Source organism: Amphibalanus amphitrite, unplaced genomic scaffold (genome assembly GCF_019059575.1).
Source record: "Amphibalanus amphitrite isolate SeventyFive unplaced genomic scaffold, NRLGWU_Aamphi_draft 000334F_arrow, whole genome shotgun sequence".
Lineage (NCBI taxonomy): Eukaryota > Metazoa > Arthropoda > Thecostraca > Balanomorpha > Balanidae > Amphibalanus > Amphibalanus amphitrite.
In genome coordinates, this window is record NW_024881829.1 from 349,514 (window position 1) to 375,562 (window position 26,049).

General features: G+C 43.5%; 1 protein-coding gene across 1 annotated transcript; it reads left to right on the plus strand.

The window, feature by feature from the left end:
• The first annotated feature begins 803 nt into the window (after positions 1-803).
• LOC122388747 lies at positions 804-1,919 on the plus strand. The gene has a single exon (XM_043380126.1). It carries the CDS (start codon positions 804-806, stop codon positions 1,917-1,919), a length of 1,116 nt encoding a protein of 371 aa, XP_043236061.1.
• The last annotated feature ends 24,130 nt before the right edge of the window (positions 1,920-26,049 follow it).

The following is a 26,049-nucleotide window of genomic DNA, read 5'->3' on the forward strand; positions in this document are numbered from 1 at the left end:
CCACCCGACAAGCGAACCCACTAGACCGTGATACCGAACACTCCATGGGAGCACTTAAGAACAAAATATTGGCCATTTACCGCAACGCACCCAGGACGGCGCTGAACACAACAACAGAGGAGCGAGCAGAGCTACGCGAACTGTGCCAGGACAGTTCCGTAGTAGTGAAGCAGTCAGATAAATGCAAAGGGCTAGTTATCATGAACAAAGAGGACTATTTGGCAAAGGGAGAAGAAATCACCAGTGGCTATGAACAAGTAGAGCAAAATCCTACGGCCAAAACTGAAGCAGTCACGAAGAGAATTATATCTGAAACAATCAAGGACAAGATAGGCAAAGACATTGTAGCTGCCATCCGCCCTCACCACTCGCGCTGCGCTGAACTCTATGGCTTACCGAAGACACACAAGGAAGGTGAGCCATTGAGACCTATAGTCTCTGGGATTGACAATCCAGTGGATAGGCTAAGCTGGTTGTTAGAACAAGTTACGTCACAGTTGCTGAGGTACATACCTGCACACTTGAAGGACACCGGTGAATTTCTGGATAGAGTAAAAGAAAAATATCCCACAGGATTCCCTGCTGGCAGCATCGCTTTCAGCGTTGACGTTAAAAATCTCTACGGGAACGTGCCAACCCAAGAAGCGATTGAAGCTGTCATGGAGCTCATACGTGAACACATCAACGAGCTGAATCTGTTTGGGCTGGTTCCAGAAGATGTTGAAGTCTTGCTCACCCACTGCCTACAAAACAACTTCTTTCGATTCAATGAAAACTTCTACAAACAATCTGATGGGATAGCCATGGGATCCAGGATTGCGCCATCTCTGGCCATAGTGTTCATGGGGAAGCTGGAAGCAGAGGCACTGCAGGTGGACAGACCTCAGCCAGACATGTATGTTAGGTACATCGATGACATATGGTGTCTCTGGACGCACGGCAGCGAGGCGCTAACTGAATATCTGGCCTTCCTCAACTCGAGACATCCGGCCATTCAATTCACGATTGAGCGATCAGACCAGGACGGGACGCTGCCATACCTGGACACACTGATAAGCGTGCGACAGGACGGCTCGTACAGCACGGAGCTGTATTTCAAGCCCATGGCGGCACCGATCATTCTGCCGTATGACTCGGCACATGCCAGGTCTACAAAGAAGGCTGTGCTCACATCACAGATCACTAGGGCGATCCGTCTTGGCTCAGACACAGCGGCAAGAAAAAGAGGGCTCGAGAAGATACGTCATCTGTTTGTCAGTAATGGATATCCGATGAAGATGATCAAGGAGTACAGTTGGAGGGAAATGAAGAAACATGAAGAGAGAAGCAGAGACAGAGGAAGAGAACGACGGGAACGGCCAGATCAGCGACAACAGAACAAGAAGAAGCAAGGCACATATATCCGACTGCCCTTCGTTAATGACAAGGTGGCTGCTCAGGTGAAGAAGGTTGCAATCAACTCTGGATTACCAGTGGAGATAGCATGGACCACCAACAACATCCTGAAGAAACGACTGGTCAAGACACGACTGAACCCAGCCCCCTGCCCCTCGGGACGAAGGTGCTGTCATTCATGCCAGGCGGGGCTACAGTCCAAGTGCACGACCAAAAACGTGGTATATGAACTTACCTGCAGTCACTGCGGCGACACCTACATCGGAGAAACGAGCAGGCCAGTTAGACTCCGCTACAACGAGCATCGGAGGAACGGCATTAACAGAGAAGAGGACACTCCCCTAGGAGAACATGCGCTGCATAAGCACCCTGAGATGGATCGACGCGACATCTCGGCGACGGCCAAAATCCTGCGTGTATGCAAAGACGAAGCGGATAGAAGAATCGCTGAATCCATCTTCATCCGAGACGCCAGGCCCAAAATTAACGATAACACTACATCATGGCAGCTTCTTCCAAAATAATGTATATAAATGTGTGTGAATTGGTTCTTGAAAGATACCTATATATGTACTGCTAGTTTAACTGGGGAATTATGTTTAGATATAATTTTTAAGGTAGGAACTAGGGTGATCAATTTGCACGGGATCTGTGTATTTAAATTTCTTACTGCGACATTACTGAAGAACTTGAGACGAATTCGACATTGTGTGCCTGTTATGTGTGTAAATAATTACAATCGACCGATGAAGAGCTGTGCTTGAAATATCTCGATTTTCAATACAGTAATTAATTTTGCAATTTCATATTTCCATACAGAAGTGAGGATAGGGTCAGCCGGATGCGCATACTTCTCATGATGATTTTCCTCAGAACGCTTAACCACTTACGATTGCTACAATTGTACACATGGCAGATTTATTATCGCTAAATCTCGTGACAAAAAATTAGATACCAAATAAAAAGACAAAGGCAGCAACGACACAAGTGAAAGTATTCAATACCAGTTCACTGAGCATACTTATTCAAAATTATAACAGACTTGCCGTGCAGACGACACACAGCGCTACAACGATGGCATCGCTGTAGTAGATGCACGCACCACTCTTCACCAGTGCTTAAAACAAACTAAAGTCGCCGGCAGAATGGGCCAGTGGCGGCCGACTACGATAATTAGGTCCTATTATCTGACGTATTAGAGCTGCCAGATTACCAATGTTATCAATTACAACACGGACACATGGTATGCCAAGTTCTTTAAAAACGGCTGTTCAGCCCATCAGTCTTCCTAAACTCTGCACTGGATACATAATTCTAGCGTCTCGATAACTTTTCGTAACGGAACATTCGGGAACTGTGCTTGCTTCCATTGGAAATCTGGCAGCTCTAATTCTCAACCGCGATCGGCAGGTGGCCGGTAAGCCGGCGCCTTCAGTCTGTTCCGAGCGCTGGTGAGGGGGGCTGCGTGTATCTTCTACAGCGAGGTGATCATTGAAACGCTTTGTGTCGTCTGTACGGCAAGTCTGTTATAATTTTGAATAAGTATGTTCAGTGAACTGGTATTGAATACTTTCACTTGTGTCGTAGCTGCCTTTGTCTTTTTATTCTGTATCCGATATTTTGTCACGAGATTTAGCGATAATAAATCTGCCATGTGTACAATTGTAACAATCATTGCACTAGAATATTTAAATATTCAGTCTTTTCTTTCAAATCCCGTGTCGTGAAATAAGTATGTTCAGTGAACTGGTATTCATCACTTTCACGCCGGCAGAATGGGCCAGTGGCGGCCGACTACTATAATTAGGTCCTATTATCTGACGTATTAGAGCTGCCAGATTACCAATGTTATCGATTACAACACGGACACATGGTATGCCAAGTTCTTTAAAAACGACTGTTCAACCCATCAGTTTTCTTAAAATCTGCACTGGATGCATAATTCTAGCGTGTCGATTACTTCTCGTAACAGAACATTCGGGAACTGTGCTTGCTTCCATTGAAAATCTGGCAGCTCTAATTCTCAACCGCGATCGGCAGCCGGCCGGTAAGCCGGCGCCTTCAGTCTGTTCCGAGCGCTGGTGAGGGGCGCTGCGTGTATCTTCTACAGCGAGGTGATCATTGAAGCGCTTTGTGTCGTCTGTACGGCAAGTCTGTTATAATTTTGAATAAGTATGTATTGTTAACTGATATTCAAAACGTTCACTTGTCTTGTTCCTGGCTTTGTCTTTGGTTTCTTTATGTCGGTTTTATTTAACGTAACTAATGTATACTATATTTTACGACACCGGATAATGAAGAAAAGACTGAATATTCAAATATTCTAGTGCAATGATTGTTACAATTGTACACATGGCAGATTTATTATCGCTAAATCTCGTGACAAAAAATTAGATACCAAATAAAAAGACAAAGGCAGCAACGACACGAGTGAAAGTATTCAATACCAGTTCACTGAGCATACTTATTCAAAATTATAACAGACTTGCCGTACAGACGACACACAGCGCTACAACGATCACATCGCTGTAGTAGATGCACGCACCACTCTTCACCAGTGCTTAAAACAAACTGAAGTCGCCGGCAGAATGGGCCAGTGGCGGCCGACTACGATAATTAGGTCCTATTATCTGACGTATTAGAGTGAGATAATAGGACCTAATAGGACAAAGGCAGCAACGAGACAAGTGAACGTATTATATATCAGTTTACAATACAAACTTTTTCAAATTAATAACATACCTGCCTTACAGACGACACAAAGCGCTTCAATGATCACCTCGCTGTAGAAGATACACGCAACGCCACTCACCAGCGCTCGGAACAGACTGAAGGCGCCGGCTTACCGGCCGGCTGCCGATCGCGGTTGAGAATTAGAGCTGCCAGATTTTCAATGGAAGTAAGCACAGTTCCCGAATGTTCTGTTACGAGAAGTAATCGACACGCTAGAATTATGCATCCAGTGCAGATTTTAAGAAAACTGATGGGCTGAACAGTCGTTTTTAAAGAATTTGGCATACCATGTGACCGTGTTGTAATTTACAACACTGGTAATCTGGCAGCTCTAATACGTCAGATACTATGACCTAATTATCGTGGTCGGCCGCAACTGGCCCATTCTGCCGGCGACTTCAGTCCGTTGCGAGCGCTGGTGAGGGGCGCTGCGTGTATCTTCTACAGCGAGGTGATCATTTAAGCGCTTTGTGTCGTCTGTACGGCAGGTCTGTTATAAATTTGAAAAAGTTTGTATTGTAAACTGATATATAATACGTTCACTTGTCTCGTTGCTGCCTTTGTCTTTTTATTCTGTATCCGATTTTTTGTCACAAGATTTAGCGATAATAAATCTGGCATGTGAAAGATTTTAAAAACAATTGTAGCAATCATTGCACTAGAATATTTGAATATTCAGTCTTTTCTTTAACATCCCGTGTCGTGAAATATAGAATAGATTAGTTTCGGTAAATAAAACCGACATAAAGAAACGAAAGACAGAGCCAGCAACGAGATAAGTAAACGTATTGAATATCAGTTTACAATACAAACTTATTTAAAATTATAACAGACTTGCAGTACAGACGACACAAAGCGCTGCAATGATCACCTCGCTGTAGAAGATACACGCAGCGCCCCTCACGAGCGCTCGGAACAGACTGAAGGCGCCGGCTGACCGGCCGGCTGCCGATCGCGGTTGAGAATTAGAGCTGCCAGATTTCCAATGGAAGCAAGCACAGTTCCCGAATGTTCCGTTACGAGAAGTTATCGAGACGCTAGAATTATGTATCCAGTGCAGAGTTTAGGAAGACTGATGGGCTGAACAGCCGTTTTTAAAGAACTTGGCATACCATGTGTCCGTGTTGTAATTGATAACATTGGTAATCTGGCAGCTCTAATACGTCAGATAATAGGACCTAATAATCGTAAACGGCCGCCACTGGCCCATTCTGCCGGCGTGAAAGTAATGAATACCAGGTCACTGAACATACTTATTCAAAATTATAACAGACTTGCCGTAAAGACGACACGAAGCGCTACAACGATCACATCGCTGTAGAACATACACGCACCGCCCTTCCCCAGTGCTTAAAACAAACTGAAGTCGCCGGCAGAAGGAGCCAGTTGCGGCCGACTACGATAATTAGGTCCTATTATCTGACGTATTAGAGCTGCCAGATTACCAATGTTATCAATTACAACACGGACTTATGGTATGCCAAGTTCTTTAAAAACGGCTGTTCAGCCCATCAGTCTTCCTAAACTCTGCACTGGATACATAATTCTAGCGTCTCGATAACTTCTCGTAACGGAACATTCGGGAACTGTGCTTGCTTCCATTGGAAATCTGGCAGCTCTAATTCTCAACCGCGATCGGCAGCCGGCCGGTAAGCCGGCGCCTTCAGTCTGTTCCGAGCGCTGGTGAGGGTGGCTGCGTGTATCTTCTACAGCGAGATGATCATTGAAGCGCTTTGTGTCGTCTGTACGGCAAGTCTGTTATAATTTTGAATAAGTATGTTCAGTGAACTGGTATTGAATACTTTCACTTGTGTCGTAGCTGCCTTTGTCTTTTTATTCTGTATCCGATATTTTGTCACGAGATTTAGCGATAATAAATCTGCCATGTGTACAATTGTAACAATCATTGCACTAGAATATTTAAATATTCAGTCTTTTCTTTCAAATCCCGTGTCGTGAAATATAGTATAGATTAGTTACGGTAAATATAATAAAACCGACATAAAGAAACCAAAGACAAAGCTAGCAGCGAGACAAGTGAAGGTATCGAATATCAGTTTACAATACATACTTATTCAAAATTACAAAGTGGTCGACTTGCCGTACAGACAACACAAAGCGCTGCAATGATCACCTCGGTGTAGACGCAGCGCTCCTCACCAGCGCTCGGAACAGACTGAAGGCGCCGGCTGACCGGCCGGCTGCCGATCGCGGTTGAGAATTAGAGCTGCCAGATTTCCAATGGAAGCAAGCACAGTTCCCGAATATTCTGTTACGAGAAGTAATCGAGACGCTAGAAATATGTATGCAGTGCAGATTTTAAGAAGACTGATTTGCTGAACAGCCGTTTTTATAGAACTTGGCATACCATGTGTTTTTGTTGAAATTGATAACATTGGTAATCTGGCAGCTCTAATACGTCAGCTTTTAGGACCTAATTATCGTGGTCGGCCGCAACTGGCTCATTCTACCGACGACTTCAGTTTGTTTTAAGCACTGGGGAAGGGCGGTGCGTGTATGTTCTACAGCGATGTGATCGTTGTAGCGCTGCGTGTCGTCTTTACGGCAAGTCTGTTATAATTTTGAATAAGTATGTTCACTGAACTGGTATTCATCACTTTCACGCCGGCAGAATGGGCCAGTGGCGGCCGACTACTATAATTAGGTCCTATTATCTGACGTATTAGAGCTGCCAGATTACCAATGTTATCGATTACAACACGGACACATGGTATGCCAAGTTCTTTAAAAACGACTGTTCAACCCATCAGTTTTCTTAAAATCTGCACTGGATGCATAATTCTAGCGTGTCGATTACTTCTCGTAACAGAACATTCGGGAACTGTGCTTGCTTCCATTGAAAATCTGGCAGCTCTAATTCTCAACCGCGATCGGCAGCCGGCCGGTAAGCCGGCGCCTTCAGTCTGTTCCGAGCGCTGGTGAGGGGGGCTGCGTGTATCTTCTACAGCGAGGTGATCATTGAAGCGCTTTGTGTCGTCTGTACGGCAAGTCTGTTATAATTTTGAATAAGTATGTTCAGTGAACTGGTATTGAATACTTTCACTTGTGTCGTAGCTGCCTTTGTCTTTTTATTCTGTATCCGATATTTTGTCACGAGATTTAGCGATAATAAATCTGCCATGTGTACAATTGTAACAATCATTGCACTAGAATATTTAAATATTCAGTCTTTTCTTTCAAATCCCGTGTCGTGAAATATAGTATAGATTAGTTACGGTAAATATAATAAAACCGACATAAAGAAACCAAAGACAAAGCTAGCAGCGAGACAAGTGAAGGTATCGAATATCAGTTTACAATACATACTTATTCAAAATTACAAAGTGGTCGACTTGCCGTACAGACAACACAAAGCGCTGCAATGATCACCTCGGTGTAGACGCAGCGCTCCTCACCAGCGCTCGGAACAGACTGAAGGCGCCGGCTTACCGGCCGCCTGCCGATCGCGGTTGAGAATTAGAGCTGCCAGATTTCCAATGGAAGCAAGCACAGTTCCCGAATGTTCCGTTACGAGAAGTTATCGAGACGCTAGAATTATGTATCCAGTGCAGAGTTTAGGAAGACTGATGGGCTGAACAGCCGTTTTTAAAGAACTTGGCATACCATGTGTCCGTGTTGTAATTGATAACATTGGTAATCTGGCAGCTCTAATACGTCAGATAATAGGACCTAATTATCGTAGTCGGCCGCAACTGGCTCCTTCTGCCGGCGACTTCAGTTTGTTTTAAGCACTGGGGAAGGGCGGTGCGTGTATGTTCTACAGCGATGTGATCGTTGTAGCGCTTCGTGTCGTCTTTACGGCAAATCTGTTATAATTTTGAATAAGTATGTTCAGTGAACTGGTATTCATCACTTTCACGCCGGCAGAATGGGCCAGTGGCGGCCGTTTACAACAATTAGGTCCTATTATCTGACGTATTAGAGCTGCCAGATTACCAATGTAATCAATTACAACACGGACACATGGTATGCCAAGTTCTTTAAAAACGGCTGTTCAGCCCATCAGTCTTCCTAAACTCTGCACTGGATACATAATTCTAGCGTCTCGATAACTTCTCGTAACGGAACATTCGGGAACTGTGCTTGCTTCCATTGGAAATCTGGCAGCTCTAATTCTCAACCGCGATCGGCAGCCGGCCGGTCAGCCGGCGCCTTCAGTCTGTTCCGAGCGCTCGTGAGGGGCGCTGCATGTATCTTCTACAGCGAGGTGATCATTGCAGCGCTTTGTGTCGTCTGTACTGCAAGTCTTTTATAATTTTAAATAGGTTTGTATTGTAAACTGATATTCAATACGTTTACTATCTCGTTGCTGGCTCTGTCTTTCGTTTCTTTATGTCGGTTTTATTTACCGAAACTAATCTATACTATATTTCACGACACGGGATGTTAAAGAAAAGACTGAATATTCAAATATTCTAGTGCAATGATTGATACAATTGTTTTTAAAATCTTTCACATGCCAGATTTATTATCGCTAAATCTTGTGACAAAAAATCGGATACAGAATAAAAAGACAAAGGCAGCAACGAGACAAGTGAACGTATTATATATCAGTTTACAATACAAACTTTTTCAAATTTATAACAGACCTGCCGTACAGACGACACAAAGCGCTTCAATGATCACCTCGCTGTAGAAGATACACGCAGCGCCCCTCACCAGCGCTCGCAACGGACTGAAGTCGCCGGCAGAATGGGCCAGTTGCGGCCGACCACGATAATTAGGTCATAGTATCTGACGTATTAGAGCTGCCAGATTACCAGTGTTGTAAATTACAACACGGTCACATGGTATGCCAAATTCTTTAAAAACGACTGTTCAGCCCATCAGTTTTCTTAAAATCTGCACTGGATGCATAATTCTAGCGTGTCGATTACTTCTCGTAACAGAACATTTGGGAACTGTGCTTGCTTCCATTGGAAATCTGGCAGCTCTAATTCTCAACCGCGATCGGTAGCCGGCCGGTCAGCCGGCGCCTTCAGTCTGTTCCGAGCGCTGGTGAGGGGCGCTGCGTGTATCTTCTACAGCAAGGTGATCATTGAAGCGCTTTGTGTCGTCTGTAAGGCAGGTCTGTTATTAATTTGAAAAAGTTTGTATTGTAAACTGATATATAATACGTTCACTTGTCTCGTTGCTGCCTTTGTCCTATTAGGTCCTATTATCTGACTCTAATACGTCAGATAATAGGACCAAATTATCGTAGTCGGCCGCCACTGGCCCATTCTGCCGGCGACTTCAGTTTGTTTTAAGCACTGGTGAAGAGTGTTGCGTGCATCTACTACAGCGATGTGATCGTCTGTACTGTGTGTCGTCTGTACGGCAAGTCTGTTATAATTTTGAATAAGTTTGCTCAGTGAACTGGTATTGAATACTTTCACTTGTGTCGTTGCTGCCTTTGTCTTTTTATTTGGTATCTAATTTTTTGTCACGAGATTTAGCGATAATAAATCTGCCATGTGTACAATTGTAACAATCATTGCACTAGAATATTTGAATATTCAGTCTTTTCTTCATTATCCGGGGTCGTAAAATATAGTATACATTAGTAACGTTAAATAAAACCGACATAAAGAAACCAAAGACAAAGCCAGAAACAAGACAAGTCAACGTTTTGAATATCAGTTAACAATACATACTTATTCAAAATTATAACAGACTTGCCGTACAGACGACACAAAGCGCTTCAATGATCACCTCGCTGTAGAAGATACACGCAGCGCCCCTCACCAGCGCTCGGAACAGACTGAAGGCGCCGGCTTACCGGCCGGCTGCCGATCGCGGTTGAGAATTAGAGCTGCCAGATTTTCAATGGAAGCAAGCACAGTTCCCGAATGTTCTGTTACGAGAAGTAATCGACACGCTAGAATTATGCATCCAGTGCAGATTTTAAGAAAACTGATGGGTTGAACAGTCGTTTTTAAAGAACTTGGCATACCATGTGTCCGTGTTGTAATCGATAACATTGGTAATCTGGCAGCTCTAATACGTCAGATAATAGGACCTAATTATAGTAGTCGGCCGCCACTGGCCCATTCTGCCGGCGTGAAAGTGATGAATACCAGTTCAGTGAACATACTTATTCAAAATTATAACAGACTTGCCGTAAAGACGACACGCAGCGCTACAACGATCACATCGCTGTAGAACATACACGCACCGCCCTTCCCCAGTGCTTAAAACAAACTGAAGTCGCCGGCAGAATGAGCCAGTTGCGGCCGACCACGATAATTAGGTCCTAAAAGCTGACGTATTAGAGCTGCCAGATTACCAATGTTATCAATTTCAACACAAACACATGGTATGCCAAGTTCTATAAAAACGGCTGTTCAGCAAATCAGTCTTCTTAAAATCTGCACTGCATACATAATTCTAGCGTCTCGATTACTTCTCGTAACAGAATATTCGGGAACTGTGCTTGCTTCCATTGGAAATCTGGCAGCTCTAATTCTCAACCGCGATCGGCAGCCGGCCGGTCAGCCGGCGCCTTCAGTCTGTTCCGAGCGCTGGTGAGGAGCGCTGCGTCTACACCGAGGTGATCATTGCAGCGCTTTGTGTTGTCTGTACGGCAAGTCGACCACTTTGTAATTTTGAATAAGTATGTATTGTAAACTGATATTCGATACCTTCACTTGTCTCGTTGCTAGCTTTGTCTTTGGTTTCTTTATGTCGGTTTTATTATATTTACCGTAACTTATCTATACTATATTTCACGACACGGGATTTGAAAGAAAAGATTGAATATTTAAATATTCTAGTGCAATGATTGTTACAATTGTACACATGGCAGATTTATTATCGCTAAATCTCGTGACAAAATATCGGATACAGAATAAAAAGACAAAGGCAGCTACGACACAAGTGAAAGTATTCAATACCAGTTCACTGAACATACTTATTCAAAATTATAACAGACTTGCCGTACAGACGACACAAAGCGCTTCAATGATCACCTCGCTGTAGAAGATACACGCAGCCCCCCTCACCAGCGCTCGGAACAGACTGAAGGTGCCGGCTTACCGGCCGCCTGCCGATCGCGGTTGAGAATTAGAGCTGCCAGATTTCCAATGGAAGCAAGCACAGTTCCCGAATGTTCCGTTACGAGAAGTTATCGAGACGCTAGAATTATGTGTCCAGTGCAGAGTTAAAGACTGATGGGCTGAACATTCGTTTTTAAAGAACTTGGCATACCATGTGTCCGTGTTGTAATTGATAACATTGGTAATCTGGCAGCTCTAATACGTCAGATAATAGGACCTAATTATCGTAGTCGGCCGCAACTGGCTCCTTCTGCCGGCGACTTCAGTTTGTTTTAAGCACTGGGGAAGGGCGGTGCGTGTATGTTCTACAGCGATGTGATCGTTGTAGCGCTTCGTGTCGTCTTTACGGCAAGTCTGTTATAATTTTGAATAAGTATGTACAGTGAACCGGTATTCATCACTTTCACGCCGGCAGAATGGGCCAGTGGCGGCCGTTTACGATAATTAGGTCCTATTATCTGACGTATTAGAGCTGCCAGATTACCAATGTTATCAATTACAACACGGACACATGGTATGCCAAGTTCTTTAAAAACGGCTGTTCAGCCCATCAGTCTTCCTAAACTCTGCACTGGATACATAATTCTAGCGTCTCGATAACTTCTCGTAACGGAACATTCAGGAACTGTGCTTAATTCCATTGGAAATCTGGCAGCTCTAATTCTCAACCGCGATCGGCAGCCGGCCGGTCAGCCGGCGCCTTCAGTCTGTTCCGAGCGCTCGTGAGGGGCGCTGCGTGTATCTTCTACAGCGAGGTGGTCATTGCAGCGCTTTGTGTCGTCTGTACGGCAAGTCTGTTATAATTTTAAATAAGTTTGTATTGTAAACTGATATTCAATACGTTTACTTATCCCGTTGCTGGCTCTGTCTTTCGTTTCTTTATGTCGGTTTTATTTAACGAAACTAATCTATACTATATTTCACGACACGGGATGTTAAAGAAAAGACTGAATATTTAAATATTCTAGTGCAATGATTGCTACAATTGTTTTTAAAATCTTTCACATGCCAGATTTATTATCGCTAAATCTTGTGACAAAAAATCGGATACAGAATAAAAAGACAAAGGCAGCAACAAGACAAGTGAACGTATAATATTTCAGTTTACAATACAAACTTTTTCAAATTTATAACAGACCTGCCGTACAGACGACACAAAGCGCTTAAATGATCACCTCGCTGTAGAAGATACACGCAGCGCCCCTCACCAGCGCTCGCAACGGACTGAAGTCGCCGGCAGAATGGGCCAGTTGCGGCCGACCACGATAATTAGGTCATAGTATCTGACGTATTAGAGCTGCCAGATTACTAGTGTTGTAAATTACAACACGGTCACATGGTATGCCAAATTCTTTAAAAACGACTGTTCAGCCCATCAGTTTTCTTAAAATCTGCACTGGATGCATAATTCTAGCGTGTCGATTACTTCTCGTAACAGAACATTCGGGAACTGTGCTTGCTTCCATTGGAAATCTGGCAGCTCTAATTCTCAACCGCGATCGGTAGCCGGCCGGTCAGCCGGCGCCTTCAGTCTGTTCCGAGCGCTGGTGAGGGGCGCTGCGTGTATCTTCTACAGCGAGGTGATCATTGAAGCGCTTTGTGTCGTCTGTAAGGCAGGTCTGTTATTAATTTGAAAAAGTTTGTATTGTAAACTGATATATAATACGTTCACTTGTCTCGTTGCTGCATTTGTCCTATTAGGTCCTATTATCTGACTCTAATACGTCAGATAATAGGACCTAATTATCGTAGTCGGCCGCCACTGGCCCATTCTGCCGGCGACTTCAGTTTGTTTTAAGCACTGGTGAAGAGTGGTGCGTGCATCTACTACAGCGATGTGATCGTTGTTGCGCTCAGTGTCGTCTGTACGGCAAGTCTGTTATAATTTTGAATAAGTTTGCACAGTGAACTGGTATTGAATACTTTCACTTGTGTCGTTGCTGCCTTTGTCTTTTTATTTGGTATCTAATTTTTTTTCACGAGATTTAGCGATAATAAATCTTGGCAGATTTATTATTTGTGTACAATTGTAACAATCATTGCACTAGAATATTTGAATATTCAGTCTTTTCTTCATTATCCGGTGTCGTAAAATATAGTATACATTAGTTACGTTAAATAAAACCGACATAAAGAAACCAAAGACAAAGCCAGGAACAAGACAAGTGAACGTTTTGAATATCAGTTAACAATACATACTTATTCAAAATTATAACAGACTTGCCGTACAGACGACACAAAGCGCTTCAATGATCACCTCGCTGTAGAAGATACACGCAGCGCCCCTCACCAGCGCTCGGAACAGACTGAAGGCGCCGGCTTACCGGCCGGCTGCCGATCGCGGTTGAGAATTAGAGCTGCCAGATTTTCAATGGAAGCAAGCACAGTTCCCGAATGTTCTGTTACGAGAAGTAATCGACACGCTAGAATTATGCATCCAGTGCAGATTTTAAGAAAACTGATGGATTGAACAGTCGTTTTTAAAGAACTTGGCATACCATGTGTCCGTGTTGTAATCGATAACATTGGTAATCTGGCAGCTCTAATACGTCAGATAATAGGACCTAATTATAGTAGTCGGCCGCCACTGGCCCATTCTGCCGGCGTGAAAGTGATGAATACCAGTTCAGTGAACATACTTATTCAAAATTATAACAGACTTGCCGTAAAGACGACACGCAGCGCTACAACGATCACATCGCTGTAGAACATACACGCACCGCCCTTCCCCAGTGCTTAAAACAAACCGAAGTCGTCGGCAGAATGAGCCAGTTGCGGCCGACCACGATAATTAGGTCCTAAAAGCTGACGTATTAGAGCTGCCAGATTACCAATGTTATCAATTTCAACACAAACACATGGTATGCCAAGTTCTATAAAAACGGCTGTTCAGCAAATCAGTCTTGTTAAAATCTATACTGCATACATAATTCTAGCGTCTCGATTACTTCTCGTAACAGAATATTCGGGAACTGTGCTTGCTTCCATTGGAAATCTGGCAGCTCTAATTCTCAACCGCGATCGGCAGCCGGCCGGTCAGCCGGCGCCTTCAGTCTGTTCCGAGCGCTGGTGAGGAGCGCTGCGTCTACACCGAGGTGATCATTGCAGCGCTTTGTGTTGTCTGTACGGAAAGTCGACCACTTTGTAATTTTGAATAAGTATGTATTGTAAACTGATATTCGATACCTTCACTTGTCTCGTTGCTAGCTTTGTCTTTGGTTTCTTTATGTCGGTTTTATTATATTTACCGTAACTAATCTATACTATATTTCACGACACGGGATTTGAAAGAAAAGACTGAATATTTATATATTCTAGTGCAATGATTGTTACAATTGTACACATGGCAGATTTATTATCGCTAAATCTCGTGACAAAATATCGGATACAGAATAAAAAGACAAAGGCAGCTACGACACAAGTGAAAGTATTCAATACCAGTTCACTGAACATACTTATTCAAAATTATAACAGACTTGCCGTACAGACGACACAAAGCGCTTCAATGATCACCTCGCTGTAGAAGATACACGCAGCCCCCCTCACCAGCGCTCGGAACAGACTGAAGGCGCCGGCTTACCGGCCGCCTGCCGATCGCGGTTGAGAATTAGAGCTGCCAGATTTCCAATGGAAGCAAGCACAGTTCCCGAATGTTCCGTTACGAGAAGTTATCGAGACGCTAGAATTATGTATCCAGTGCAGAGTTTAGGAAGACTGATGGGCTGAACAGCCGTTTTTAAAGAACTTGGCATACCATGTGTCCGTGTTGTAATTGATGACATTGGTAATCTGGCAGCTCTAATACGTCAGATAATAGGACCTAATTATCGTAGTCGGCCGCAACTGGCTCCTTCTGCCGGCGACTTCAGTTTGTTTTAAGCACTGGGGAAGGGCGGTGCGTGTATGTTCTACAGCGATGTGATCGTTGTAGCGCTTCGTGTCGTCTTTACGGCAAATCTGTTATAATTTTGAATAAGTATGTTCAGTGAACTGGTACTCATCACTTTCACGCCGGCAGAATGGGCCAGTGGCGGCCGTTTACGATAATTAGGTCCTATTATCTGACGTATTAGAGCTGCCAGATTACCAATGTTATCAATTACAACACGGACACATGGTATGCCAAGTTCTTTAAAAACGGCTGTTCAGCCCATCAGTCTTCCTAAACTCTGCACTGGATACATAATTCTAGCGTCTCGATAACTTCTCGTAACGGAACATTCGGGAACTGTGCTTGCTTCCATTGAAAATCTGGCAGCTCTAATTCTCAACCGCGATCGGCAGCCGGCCGGTCAGCCGGCGCCTTCAGTCTGTTCCGAGCGCTCGTGAGGGGCGCTGCATGTATCTTCTACAGCGAGGTGATCATTGCAGCGCTTTGTGTCGTCTGTACTGCAAGTCTGTTATAATTTTAAATAGGTTTGTATTGTAAACTGATATTCAATACGTTTACTTATCTCGTTGCTGGCTCTGTCTTTCGTTTCTTTATGTCGGTTTTATTTACCGAAACTAATCTATACTATATTTCACGACACGGGATGTTAAAGAAAAGACTGAATATTCAAATATTCTAGTGCAATGATTGATACAATTGTTTTTAAAATCTTTCACATGCCAGATTTATTATCGCTAAATCTTGTGACAAAAAATCGGATACAGAATAAAAAGACAAAGGCAGCAACGAGACAAGTGAACGTATTATATATCAGTTTACAATACAAACTTTTTCAAATTTATAACAGACCTGCCGTACAGACGACACAAAGCGCTTCAATGATCACCTCGCTGTAGAAGATACACGCAGCGCCCCTCACCAGCGCTCGCAACGGACTGAAGTCGCCGGCAGAATGGGCCAGTTGCGGCCGACCACGATAATTAGGTCATAGTATCTGACGTATTAGAGCTGCCAGATTACCAGTGTTGTAAATTACAACACGGTCACATGGTATGCCAAATTCTTTAAAAACGACTGTTCAGCCCATCAGTTTTCTTAAAATCTGCACTGGATGCATAATTCTAGCGTGTCGATTACTTCTCGTAACAGAACATTTGGGAACTGTGCTTGCTTCCATTGGAAATCTGGCAGCTCTAATTCTCAACCGCGATCGGTAGCCGGCCGGTCAGCCGGCGCCTTCAGTCTGTTCCGAGCGCTGGTGAGGGGCGCTGCGTGTATCTTCTACAGCAAGGTGATCATTGAAGCGCTTTGTGTCGTCTGTAAGGCAGATCTGTTATTAATTTGAAAAAGTTTGTATTGTAAACTGATATATAATACGTTCACTTGTCTCGTTGCTGCCTTTGTCCTATTAGGTCCTATTATCTGACTCTAATACGTCAGATAATAGGACCAAATTATCGTAGTCGGCCGCCACTGGCCCATTCTGCCGGCGACTTCAGTTTGTTTTAAGCACTGGTGAAGAGTGTTGCGTGCATCTACTACAGCGATGTGATCGTCTGTACTGTGTGTGTGTCGTCTGTACGGCAAGTCTGTTATAATTTTGAATAAGTTTGCTCAGTGAACTGGTATTGAATACTTTCACTTGTGTCGTTGCTGCCTTTGTCTTTTTATTTGGTATCTAATTTTTTGTCACGAGATTTAGCGATAATAAATCTGCCATGTGTACAATTGTAACAATCATTGCACTAGAATATTTGAATATTCAGTCTTTTCTTCATTATCCGGGGTCGTAAAATATAGTATACATTAGTAACGTTAAATAAAACCGACATAAAGAAACCAAAGACAAAGCCAGAAACAAGACAAGTCAACGTTTTGAATATCAGTTAACAATACATACTTATTCAAAATTATAACAGACTTGCCGTACAGACGACACAAAGCGCTTCAATGATCACCTCGCTGTAGAAGATACACGCAGCGCCCCTCACCAGCGCTCGGAACAGACTGAAGGCGCCGGCTTACCGGCCGGCTGCCGATCGCGGTTGAGAATTAGAGCTGCCAGATTTTCAATGGAAGCAAGCACAGTTCCCGAATGTTCTGTTACGAGAAGTAATCGACACGCTAGAATTATGCATCCAGTGCAGATTTTAAGAAAACTGATGGGTTGAACAGTCGTTTTTAAAGAACTTGGCATACCATGTGTCCGTGTTGTAATCGATAACATTGGTAATCTGGCAGCTCTAATACGTCAGATAATAGGACCTAATTATAGTAGTCGGCCGCCACTGGCCCATTCTGCCGGCGTGAAAGTGATGAATACCAGTTCAGTGAACATACTTATTCAAAATTATAACAGACTTGCCGTAAAGACGACACGCAGCGCTACAACGATCACATCGCTGTAGAACATACACGCACCGCCCTTCCCCAGTGCTTAAAACAAACTGAAGTCGCCGGCAGAATGAGCCAGTTGCGGCCGACCACGATAATTAGGTCCTAAAAGCTGACGTATTAGAGCTGCCAGATTACCAATGTTATCAATTTCAACACAAACACATGGTATGCCAAGTTCTATAAAAACGGCTGTTCAGCAAATCAGTCTTCTTAAAATCTGCACTGCATACATAATTCTAGCGTCTCGATTACTTCTCGTAACAGAATATTCGGGAACTGTGCTTGCTTCCATTGGAAATCTGGCAGCTCTAATTCTCAACCGCGATCGGCAGCCGGCCGGTCAGCCGGCGCCTTCAGTCTGTTCCGAGCGCTGGTGAGGAGCGCTGCGTCTACACCGAGGTGATCATTGCAGCGCTTTGTGTTGTCTGTACGGCAAGTCGACCACTTTGTAATTTTGAATAAGTATGTATTGTAAACTGATATTCGATACCTTCACTTGTCTCGTTGCTTGCTTTGTCTTTGGTTTCTTTATGTCGGTTTTATTATATTTACCGTAACTAATCTATACTATATTTCACGACACGGGATTTGAAAGAAAAGACTGAATATTTAAATATTCTAGTGCAATGATTGTTACAATTGTACACATGGCAGATTTATTATCGCTAAATCTCGTGACAAAATATCGGATACAGAATAAAAAGACAAAGGCAGCTACGACACAAGTGAAAGTATTCAATACCAGTTCACTGAACATACTTATTCAAAATTATAACAGACTTGCCGTACAGACGACACAAAGCGCTTCAATGATCACCTCGCTGTAGAAGATACACGCAGCCCCCCTCACCAGCGCTCGGAACAGACTGAAGGCGCCGGCTTACCGGCCGCCTGCCGATCGCGGTTGAGAATTAGAGCCGCCAGATTTCCACTGGAAGCAAGCACAGTTCCCGAATGTTCCGTTACGAGAAGTTATCGAGACGCTAGAATTATGTATCCAGTGCAGAGTTTAGGAAGACTGATGGGCTGAACAGCCGTTTTTAAAGAACTTGGCATACCATGTGTCCGTGTTGTAATTGATAACATTGGTAATCTGGCAGCTCTAATACGTCAGATAATAGGACCTAATTATCGTAGTCGGCCGCAACTGGCTCCTTCTGCCGGCGACTTCAGTTTGTTTTAAGCACTGGGGAAGGGCGGTGCGTGTATGTTCTACAGCGATGTGATCGTTGTAGCGCTTCGTGTCGTCTTTACGGCAAATCTGTTATAATTTTGAATAAGTATGTTCAGTGAACTGGTATTCATCACTTTCACGCCGGCAGAATGGGCCAGTGGCGGCCGTTTACGATAATTAGGTCCTATTATCTGACGTATTAGAGCTGCCAGATTACCAATGTTATCAATTACAACACGGACACATGGTATGCCAAGTTCTTTAAAAACGGCTGTTCAGCCCATCAGTCTTCCTAAACTCTGCACTGGATACATAATTCTAGCGTCTCGATAACTTCTCGTAACGGAACATTCGGGAACTGTGCTTGCTTCCATTGGAAATCTGGCAGCTCTAATTCTCAACCGCGATCGGCAGCCGGCCGGTCAGCCGGCGCCTTCAGTCTGTTCCGAGCGCTCGTGAGGGGCGCTGCATGTATCTTCTACAGCGAGGTGATCATTGCAGCGCTTTGTGTCGTCTGTACTGCAAGTCTGTTATAATTTTAAATAGGTTTGTATTGTAAACTGATATTCAATACGTTTACTTATCTCGTTGCTGGCTCTGTCTTTCGTTTCTTTATGTCGGTTTTATTTACCGAAACTAATCTATACTATATTTCACGACACGGGATGTTAAAGAAAAGACTGAATATTTAAATATTCTAGTGCAATGATTGATACAATTGTTTTTAAAATCTTTCACATGCCAGATTTATTATCGCTAAATCTTGTGACAAAAAATCGGATACAGAATAAAAAGACAAAGGCAGCAACGAGACAAGTGAACGTATTATATATCAGTTTACAATACAAACTTTTTCAAATTTATAACAGACCTGCCGTACAGACGACACAAAGCGCTTCAATGATCACCTCGCTGTAGAAGATACACGCAGCGCCCCTCACCAGCGCTCGCAACGGACTGAAGTCGCCGGCAGAATGGGCCAGTTGCGGCCGACCACGATAATTAGGTCATAGTATCTGACGTATTAGAGCTGCCAGATTACCAGTGTTGTAAATTACAACACGGTCACATGGTATGCCAAATTCTTTAAAAACGACTGTTCAGCCCATCAGTTTTCTTAAAATCTGCACTGGATGCATAATTCTAGCGTGTCGATTACTTCTCGTAACAGAACATTTGGGAACTGTGCTTGCTTCCATTGGAAATCTGGCAGCTCTAATTCTCAACCGCGATCGGTAGCCGGCCGGTCAGCCGGCGCCTTCAGTCTGTTCCGAGCGCTGGTGAGGGGCGCTGCGTGTATCTTCTACAGCAAGGTGATCATTGAAGCGCTTTGTGTCGTCTGTAAGGCAGGTCTGTTATTAATTTGAAAAAGTTTGTATTGTAAACTGATATATAATACGTTCACTTGTCTCGTTGCTGCCTTTGTCCTATTAGGTATTATTATCTGACTCTAATACGTCAGATAATAGGACCAAATTATCGTAGTCGGCCGCCACTGGCCCATTCTGCCGGCGACTTCAGTTTGTTTTAAGCACTGGTGAAGAGTGTTGCGTGCATCTACTACAGCGATGTGATCGTCTGTACTGTGTGTCGTCTGTACGGCAAGTCTGTTATAATTTTGAATAAGTTTGCTCAGTGAACTGGTATTGAATACTTTCACTTGTGTCGTTGCTGCCTTTGTCTTTTTATTTGGTATCTAATTTTTTGTCACGAGATTTAGCGATAATAAATCTGCCATGAGTACAATTGTAACAATCATTGCACTAGAATATTTGAATATTCAGTCTTTTCTTCATTATCCGGGGTCGTAAAATATAGTATACATTAGTAACTTTAAATAAAACCGACATAAAGAAACCAAAGACAAAGCCAGAAACAAGACAAGTCAACGTTTTGAATATCAGTTAACAATACATACTTATTCAAAATTATAACAGACTTGCCGTACAGACGACACAAAGCGCTTCAATGATCACCTCGCTGTAGAAGATACACGCAGCGCCCCTCACCAGCGCTCGGAACAGACTGAAGGCGCCGGCTTACCGGCCGGCTGCCGATCGCGGTTGAGAATTAGAGCTGCCAGATTTTCAATGGAAGCAAGCACAGTTCCCGAATGTTCTGTTACGAGAAGTAATCGACACGCTAGAATTATGCATCCAGTGCAGATTTTAAGAAAACTGATGGGTTGAACAGTCGTTTTTAAAGAACTTGGCATACCATGTGTCCGTGTTGTAATCGATAACATTGGTAATCTGGCAGCTCTAATACGTCAGATAATAGGACCTAATTATAGTAGTCGGCCGCCACTGGCCCATTCTGCCGGCGTGAAAGTAATGAATACCAGTTCAGTGAACATACTTATTCAAAATTATAACAGACTTGCCGTAAAGACGACACGCAGCGCTACAACGATCACATCGCTGTAGAACATACACGCACCGCCCTTCCCCAGTGCTTAAAACAAACTGAAGTCGCCGGCAGAATGAGCCAGTTGCGGCCGACCACGATAATTAGGTCCTAAAAGCTGACGTATTAGAGCTGCCAGATTACCAATGTTATCAATTTCAACACAAACACATGGTATGCCAAGTTCTATAAAAACGGCTGTTCAGCAAATCAGTCTTCTTAAAATCTGCACTGCATACATAATTCTAGCGTCTCGATTACTTCTCGTAACAGAATATTCGGGAACTGTTCTTGCTTCCATTGGAAATCTGGCAGCTCTAATTCTCAACCGCGATCGGCAGCCGGCCGGTCAGCCGGCGCCTTCAGTCTGTTCCGAGCGCTGGTGAGGAGCGCTGCGTCTACACCGAGGTGATCATTGCAGCGCTTTGTGTTGTCTGTACGGCAAGTCGACCACTTTGTAATTTTGAATAAGTATGTATTGTAAACTGATATTCGATACCTTCACTTGTCTCGTTGCTAGCTTTGTCTTTGGTTTCTTTATGTCAGTTTTATTATATTTACCGTAACTAATCTATACTATATTTCACGACACGGGATTTGAAAGAAAAGACTGAATATTTAAATATTCTAGTGCAATGATTGTTACAATTGTACACATGGCAGATTTATTATCGCTAAATCTCGTGACAAAATATCGGATACAGAATAAAAAGACAAAGGCAGCTACGACACAAGTGAAAGTATTCAATACCAGTTCACTGAACATACTTATTCAAAATTATAACGAACTTGCCGTACAGACGACACAAAGCGCTTCAATGATCACCTCGCTGTAGAAGATACACGCAGCCCCCCTCACCAGCGCTCGGAACAGACTGAAGGCGCCGGCTTACCGGCCGCCTGCCGATCGCGGTTGAGAATTAGAGCTGCCAGATTTCCAATAGAAGCAAGCACAGTTCCCGAATGTTCCGTTACGAGAATTTATCGAGACGCTAGAATTATGTATCCAGTGCAGAGTTTAGGAAGACTGATGGGCTGAACAGCCGTTTTTAAAGAACTTGGCATACCATGTGTCCGTGTTGTAATTGATAACATTGGTAATCTGGCAGCTCTAATACGTCAGATAATAGGACCTAATTATCGTAGTCGGCCGCAACTGGCTCCTTCTGCCGGCGACTTCAGTTTGTTTTAAGCACTGGGGAAGGGCGGTGCGTGTATGTTCTACAGCGATGTGATCGTTGTAGCGCTTCGTGTCGTCTTTACGGCAAGTCTGTTATAATTTTGAATAAGTATGTTCAGTGAACTGGTATTCATCACTTTCACGCCGGCAGAATGGGCCAGTGGCGGCCGTTTACGATAATTAGGTCCTATTATCTGACGTATTAGAGCTGCCAGATTACCAATGTTATCAATTACAACACGGACACATGGTATGCCAAGTTCTTTAAAAACGGCTGTTCAGCCCATCAGTCTTCCTAAACTCTGCACTGGATACATAATTCTAGCGTCTCGATAACTTCTCGTAACGGAACATTCGGGAACTGTGCTTGCTTCCATTGGAAATCTGGCAGCTCTAATTCTCAACCGCGATCGGCAGCCGGCCGGTCAGCCGGCGCCTTCAGTCTGTTCCGAGCGCTCGTGAGGGGCGCTGCGTGTATCTTCTACAGCGAGGTGATCATTGCAGCGCTTTGTGTCGTCTGTACTGCAAGTCTGTTATAATTTTAAATAAGTTTGTATTGTAAACTGATATTCAATACGTTTACTTATCTCGTTGCTGGCTCTGTCTTTCGTTTCTTTATGTCGGTTTTATTTACCGAAACTAATCTATACTATATTTCACGACACGGGATGTTAAAGAAAAGACTGAATATTCAAATTTTCTAGTGCAATGATTGCTACAATTGTTTTTAAAATCTTTCACATGCCAGATTTATTATCGCTAAATCTTGTGACAAAAAATCGGATACAGAATAAAAAGACAAAGGCAGCAACGAGACAAGTGAACGTATTATATATCAGTTTACAATACAAACTTTTTCAAATTTATAACAGACCTGCCGTACAGACCACACAAAGCGCTTAAATGATCACCTCGCTGTAGAAGATACACGCAGCGCCCCTCACCAGCGCTCGCAACGGACTGAAGTCGCCGGCAGAATGGGCCAGTTGCGGCCGACCACGATAATTAGGTCATAGTATCTGACGTATTAGAGCTGCCAGATTACCAGTGTTGTAAATTACAACACGGTCACATGGTATGCCAAATTCTTTAAAAACGACTGTTCAGCCCATCAGTTTTCTTAAAATCTGCACTGGATGCATAATTCTAGCGTGTCGATTACTTCTCGTAACAGAACATTCGGGAACTGTGCTTGCTTCCATTGAAAATCTGGCAGCTCTAATTCTCAACCGCGATCGGCAGCCGGCCGGTAAGCCGGCGCCTTCAGTCTGTTCCGAGCGCTGGTGAGGGGCGTTGCGTGTATCTTCTACAGCGAGGTGATCATTGAAGCGCTTTGTGTCGTCTGTAAGGCAGGTCTGTTATTAATTTGAAAAAGTTTGTATTGTAAACTGATATATAATACGTTCACTTGTCTCGTTGCTGCCTTTGTCCTATTAGGTCCTATTATCTGACTCTAATACGTCAGATAATAGGACCAAATTATCGTAGTCGGCCGCCACTGGCCCATTCTGCCGGCGACTTCAGTTTGTTTTAAGCACTGGTGAAGAGTAGTGCGTGCATCTACTACAGCGATGTGATCGTTGTAGCGCTGTGTGTCGTCTGTACGGCAAGTCTGTTATAATTTTGAATAAGTATGCTTAGTGAACTGGTATTGAATACTTTCACTTGTGTCGTTGCTGCCTTTGTCTTTTTATTCGGTATCTAATTTTTTGTCACGAGTTTTAGCGATAATAAATCTGCCATGTGTACGATTGTAACAATTATTGCACTAGAATATTTGAATATTCAGTCTTTTCTTTATTATCCCGTGTCGTAAAATATAGTATACATTAGTTACGTTAAACAAAACCGACATAAACAAACCAAAGACAATGCCAGGAACAAGACAAGTGAACGTTTTGAATATCAGTTAACAATACATACTTATTCAAAATTATAACAGACTTGCCGTACAGACGACACAAAGCGCTTCAATGATCTCCTCGCTGTAGAAGATACACGCAGCGCCCCTCACCAGCGCTCGGAACAGACTGAAGGCGCCGGCTTACCGGCCGGCTGCCGATCGCGGTTGAGAATTAGAGCTGCCAGATTTTTAATGGAAGCAAGCACAGTTCCCGAATGTTCTGTTACGAGAAGTAATCGACACGCTAGAATTATGCATCCAGTGCAGATTTTAAGAAAACTGATGGGCTGAACAGTCGTTTTTAAAGAACTTGGCATATCATGTGTCCGTGTTGTAATCGATAACATTGGTAATCTGGCAGCTCTAATACGTCAGATAATAGGACCTAATTATAGTAGTCGGCCGCCACTGGCCCATTCTGCCGGCGTGAAAGTGATGAATACCAGTTCACTGAACATACTTATTTCACGACACGGGATTTGAAAGAAAAGACTGAATATTTAAATATTCTAGTGCAATGACTGTTACAATTGTACACATGGCAGATTTATTATCGCTAAATCTCGTGACAAAATATCGGATACAGAATAAAAAGACAAAGGCAGCTACGACACAAGTGAAAGTATTCAATACCAGTTCACTGAACATACTTATTCAAAATTATAACAGACTTGCCGTACAGACGACACAAAGCGTTTCAATGATCACCTCGCTGTAGAAGATACACGCAGCCCCCCTCACCAGCGCTCGGAACAGACTGAAGGCGCCGGCTTACCGGCCACCTGCCGATCGCGGTTGAGAATTAGAGCTGCCAGATTTCCAATGGAAGCAAGCACAGTTCCCGAATGTTCCGTTACGAAAAGTTATCGAGACGCTAGAATTATGTATCCAGTGCAGAGTTTAGGAAGACTGATGGGCTGAACAGCCGTTTTTAAAGAACTTGGCATACCATGTGTCCGTGTTGTAATTGATAACATTGGTAATCTGGCAGCTCTAATACGTCAGATAATAGGACCTAATTATCGTAGTCGGCCGCCACTGGCCCATTCTGCCGGCGACTTTAGTTTGTTTTAAGCACTGGTGAAGAGTGGTGCGTGCATCTACTACAGCGATGCCATCGTTGTAGCGCTGTGTGTCGTCTGCACGGCAAGTCTGTTATAATTTTGAATAAGTATGCTCAGTGAACTGGTATTGAATACTTTCACTTGTGTCGTTGCTGCCTTTGTCTTTTTATTTGGTATCTAATTTTTTGTCACGAGATTTAGCGATAATAAATCTGCCATGTGTACAATTGTAGCAATCATTGCACTAGAATATTTGAATATTCAGTATTTTCTTCATTATCCGGTGTCGTAAAATATAGTATACATTAGTTACGTTAAATAAAACCGACATAAAGAAACCAAAGACAAAGCCAGGAACAAGACAAGTGAACGTTTTGAATATCAGTTAACAATACATACTTATTCAAAATTATAACAGACTTGCCGTACAGACGACACAAAGCGCTTCAATGATAACCTCGCTGTAGAAGATACACGCAGCGCCCCTCACCAGCGCTCGGAACAGACTGAAGGCGCCGGCTTACCGGCCGGCTGCCGATCGCGGTTGAGAATTAGAGCTGCCAGATTTTCAATGGAAGCAAGCACAGTTCCCGAATGTTCTGTTACGAGAAGTAATCGACACGCTAGAATTATGCATCCAGTGCAGATTTTAAGAAAACTGATGGGCTGAACTGTCGTTTTTAAAGAATTTGGCATACCATGTGACCGTGTTGTAATTTACAACACTGGTAATCTGGCAGCTCTAATACGTCAGATACTATGACCTAATTATCGTTGTCGGCCGCAACTGGCCCATTCTGCCGGCGACTTCAGTCCGTTCCGAGCGCTGGTGAGGGGCGCTGCGTGT

Excerpts from the sequence above, each read along its gene's own strand:
- LOC122388747 (XM_043380126.1), top strand. The coding sequence starts at position 804 with ATGGGATCCAGGATTGCGCCATCTCTGGCCATAGTGTTCATGGGGAAG.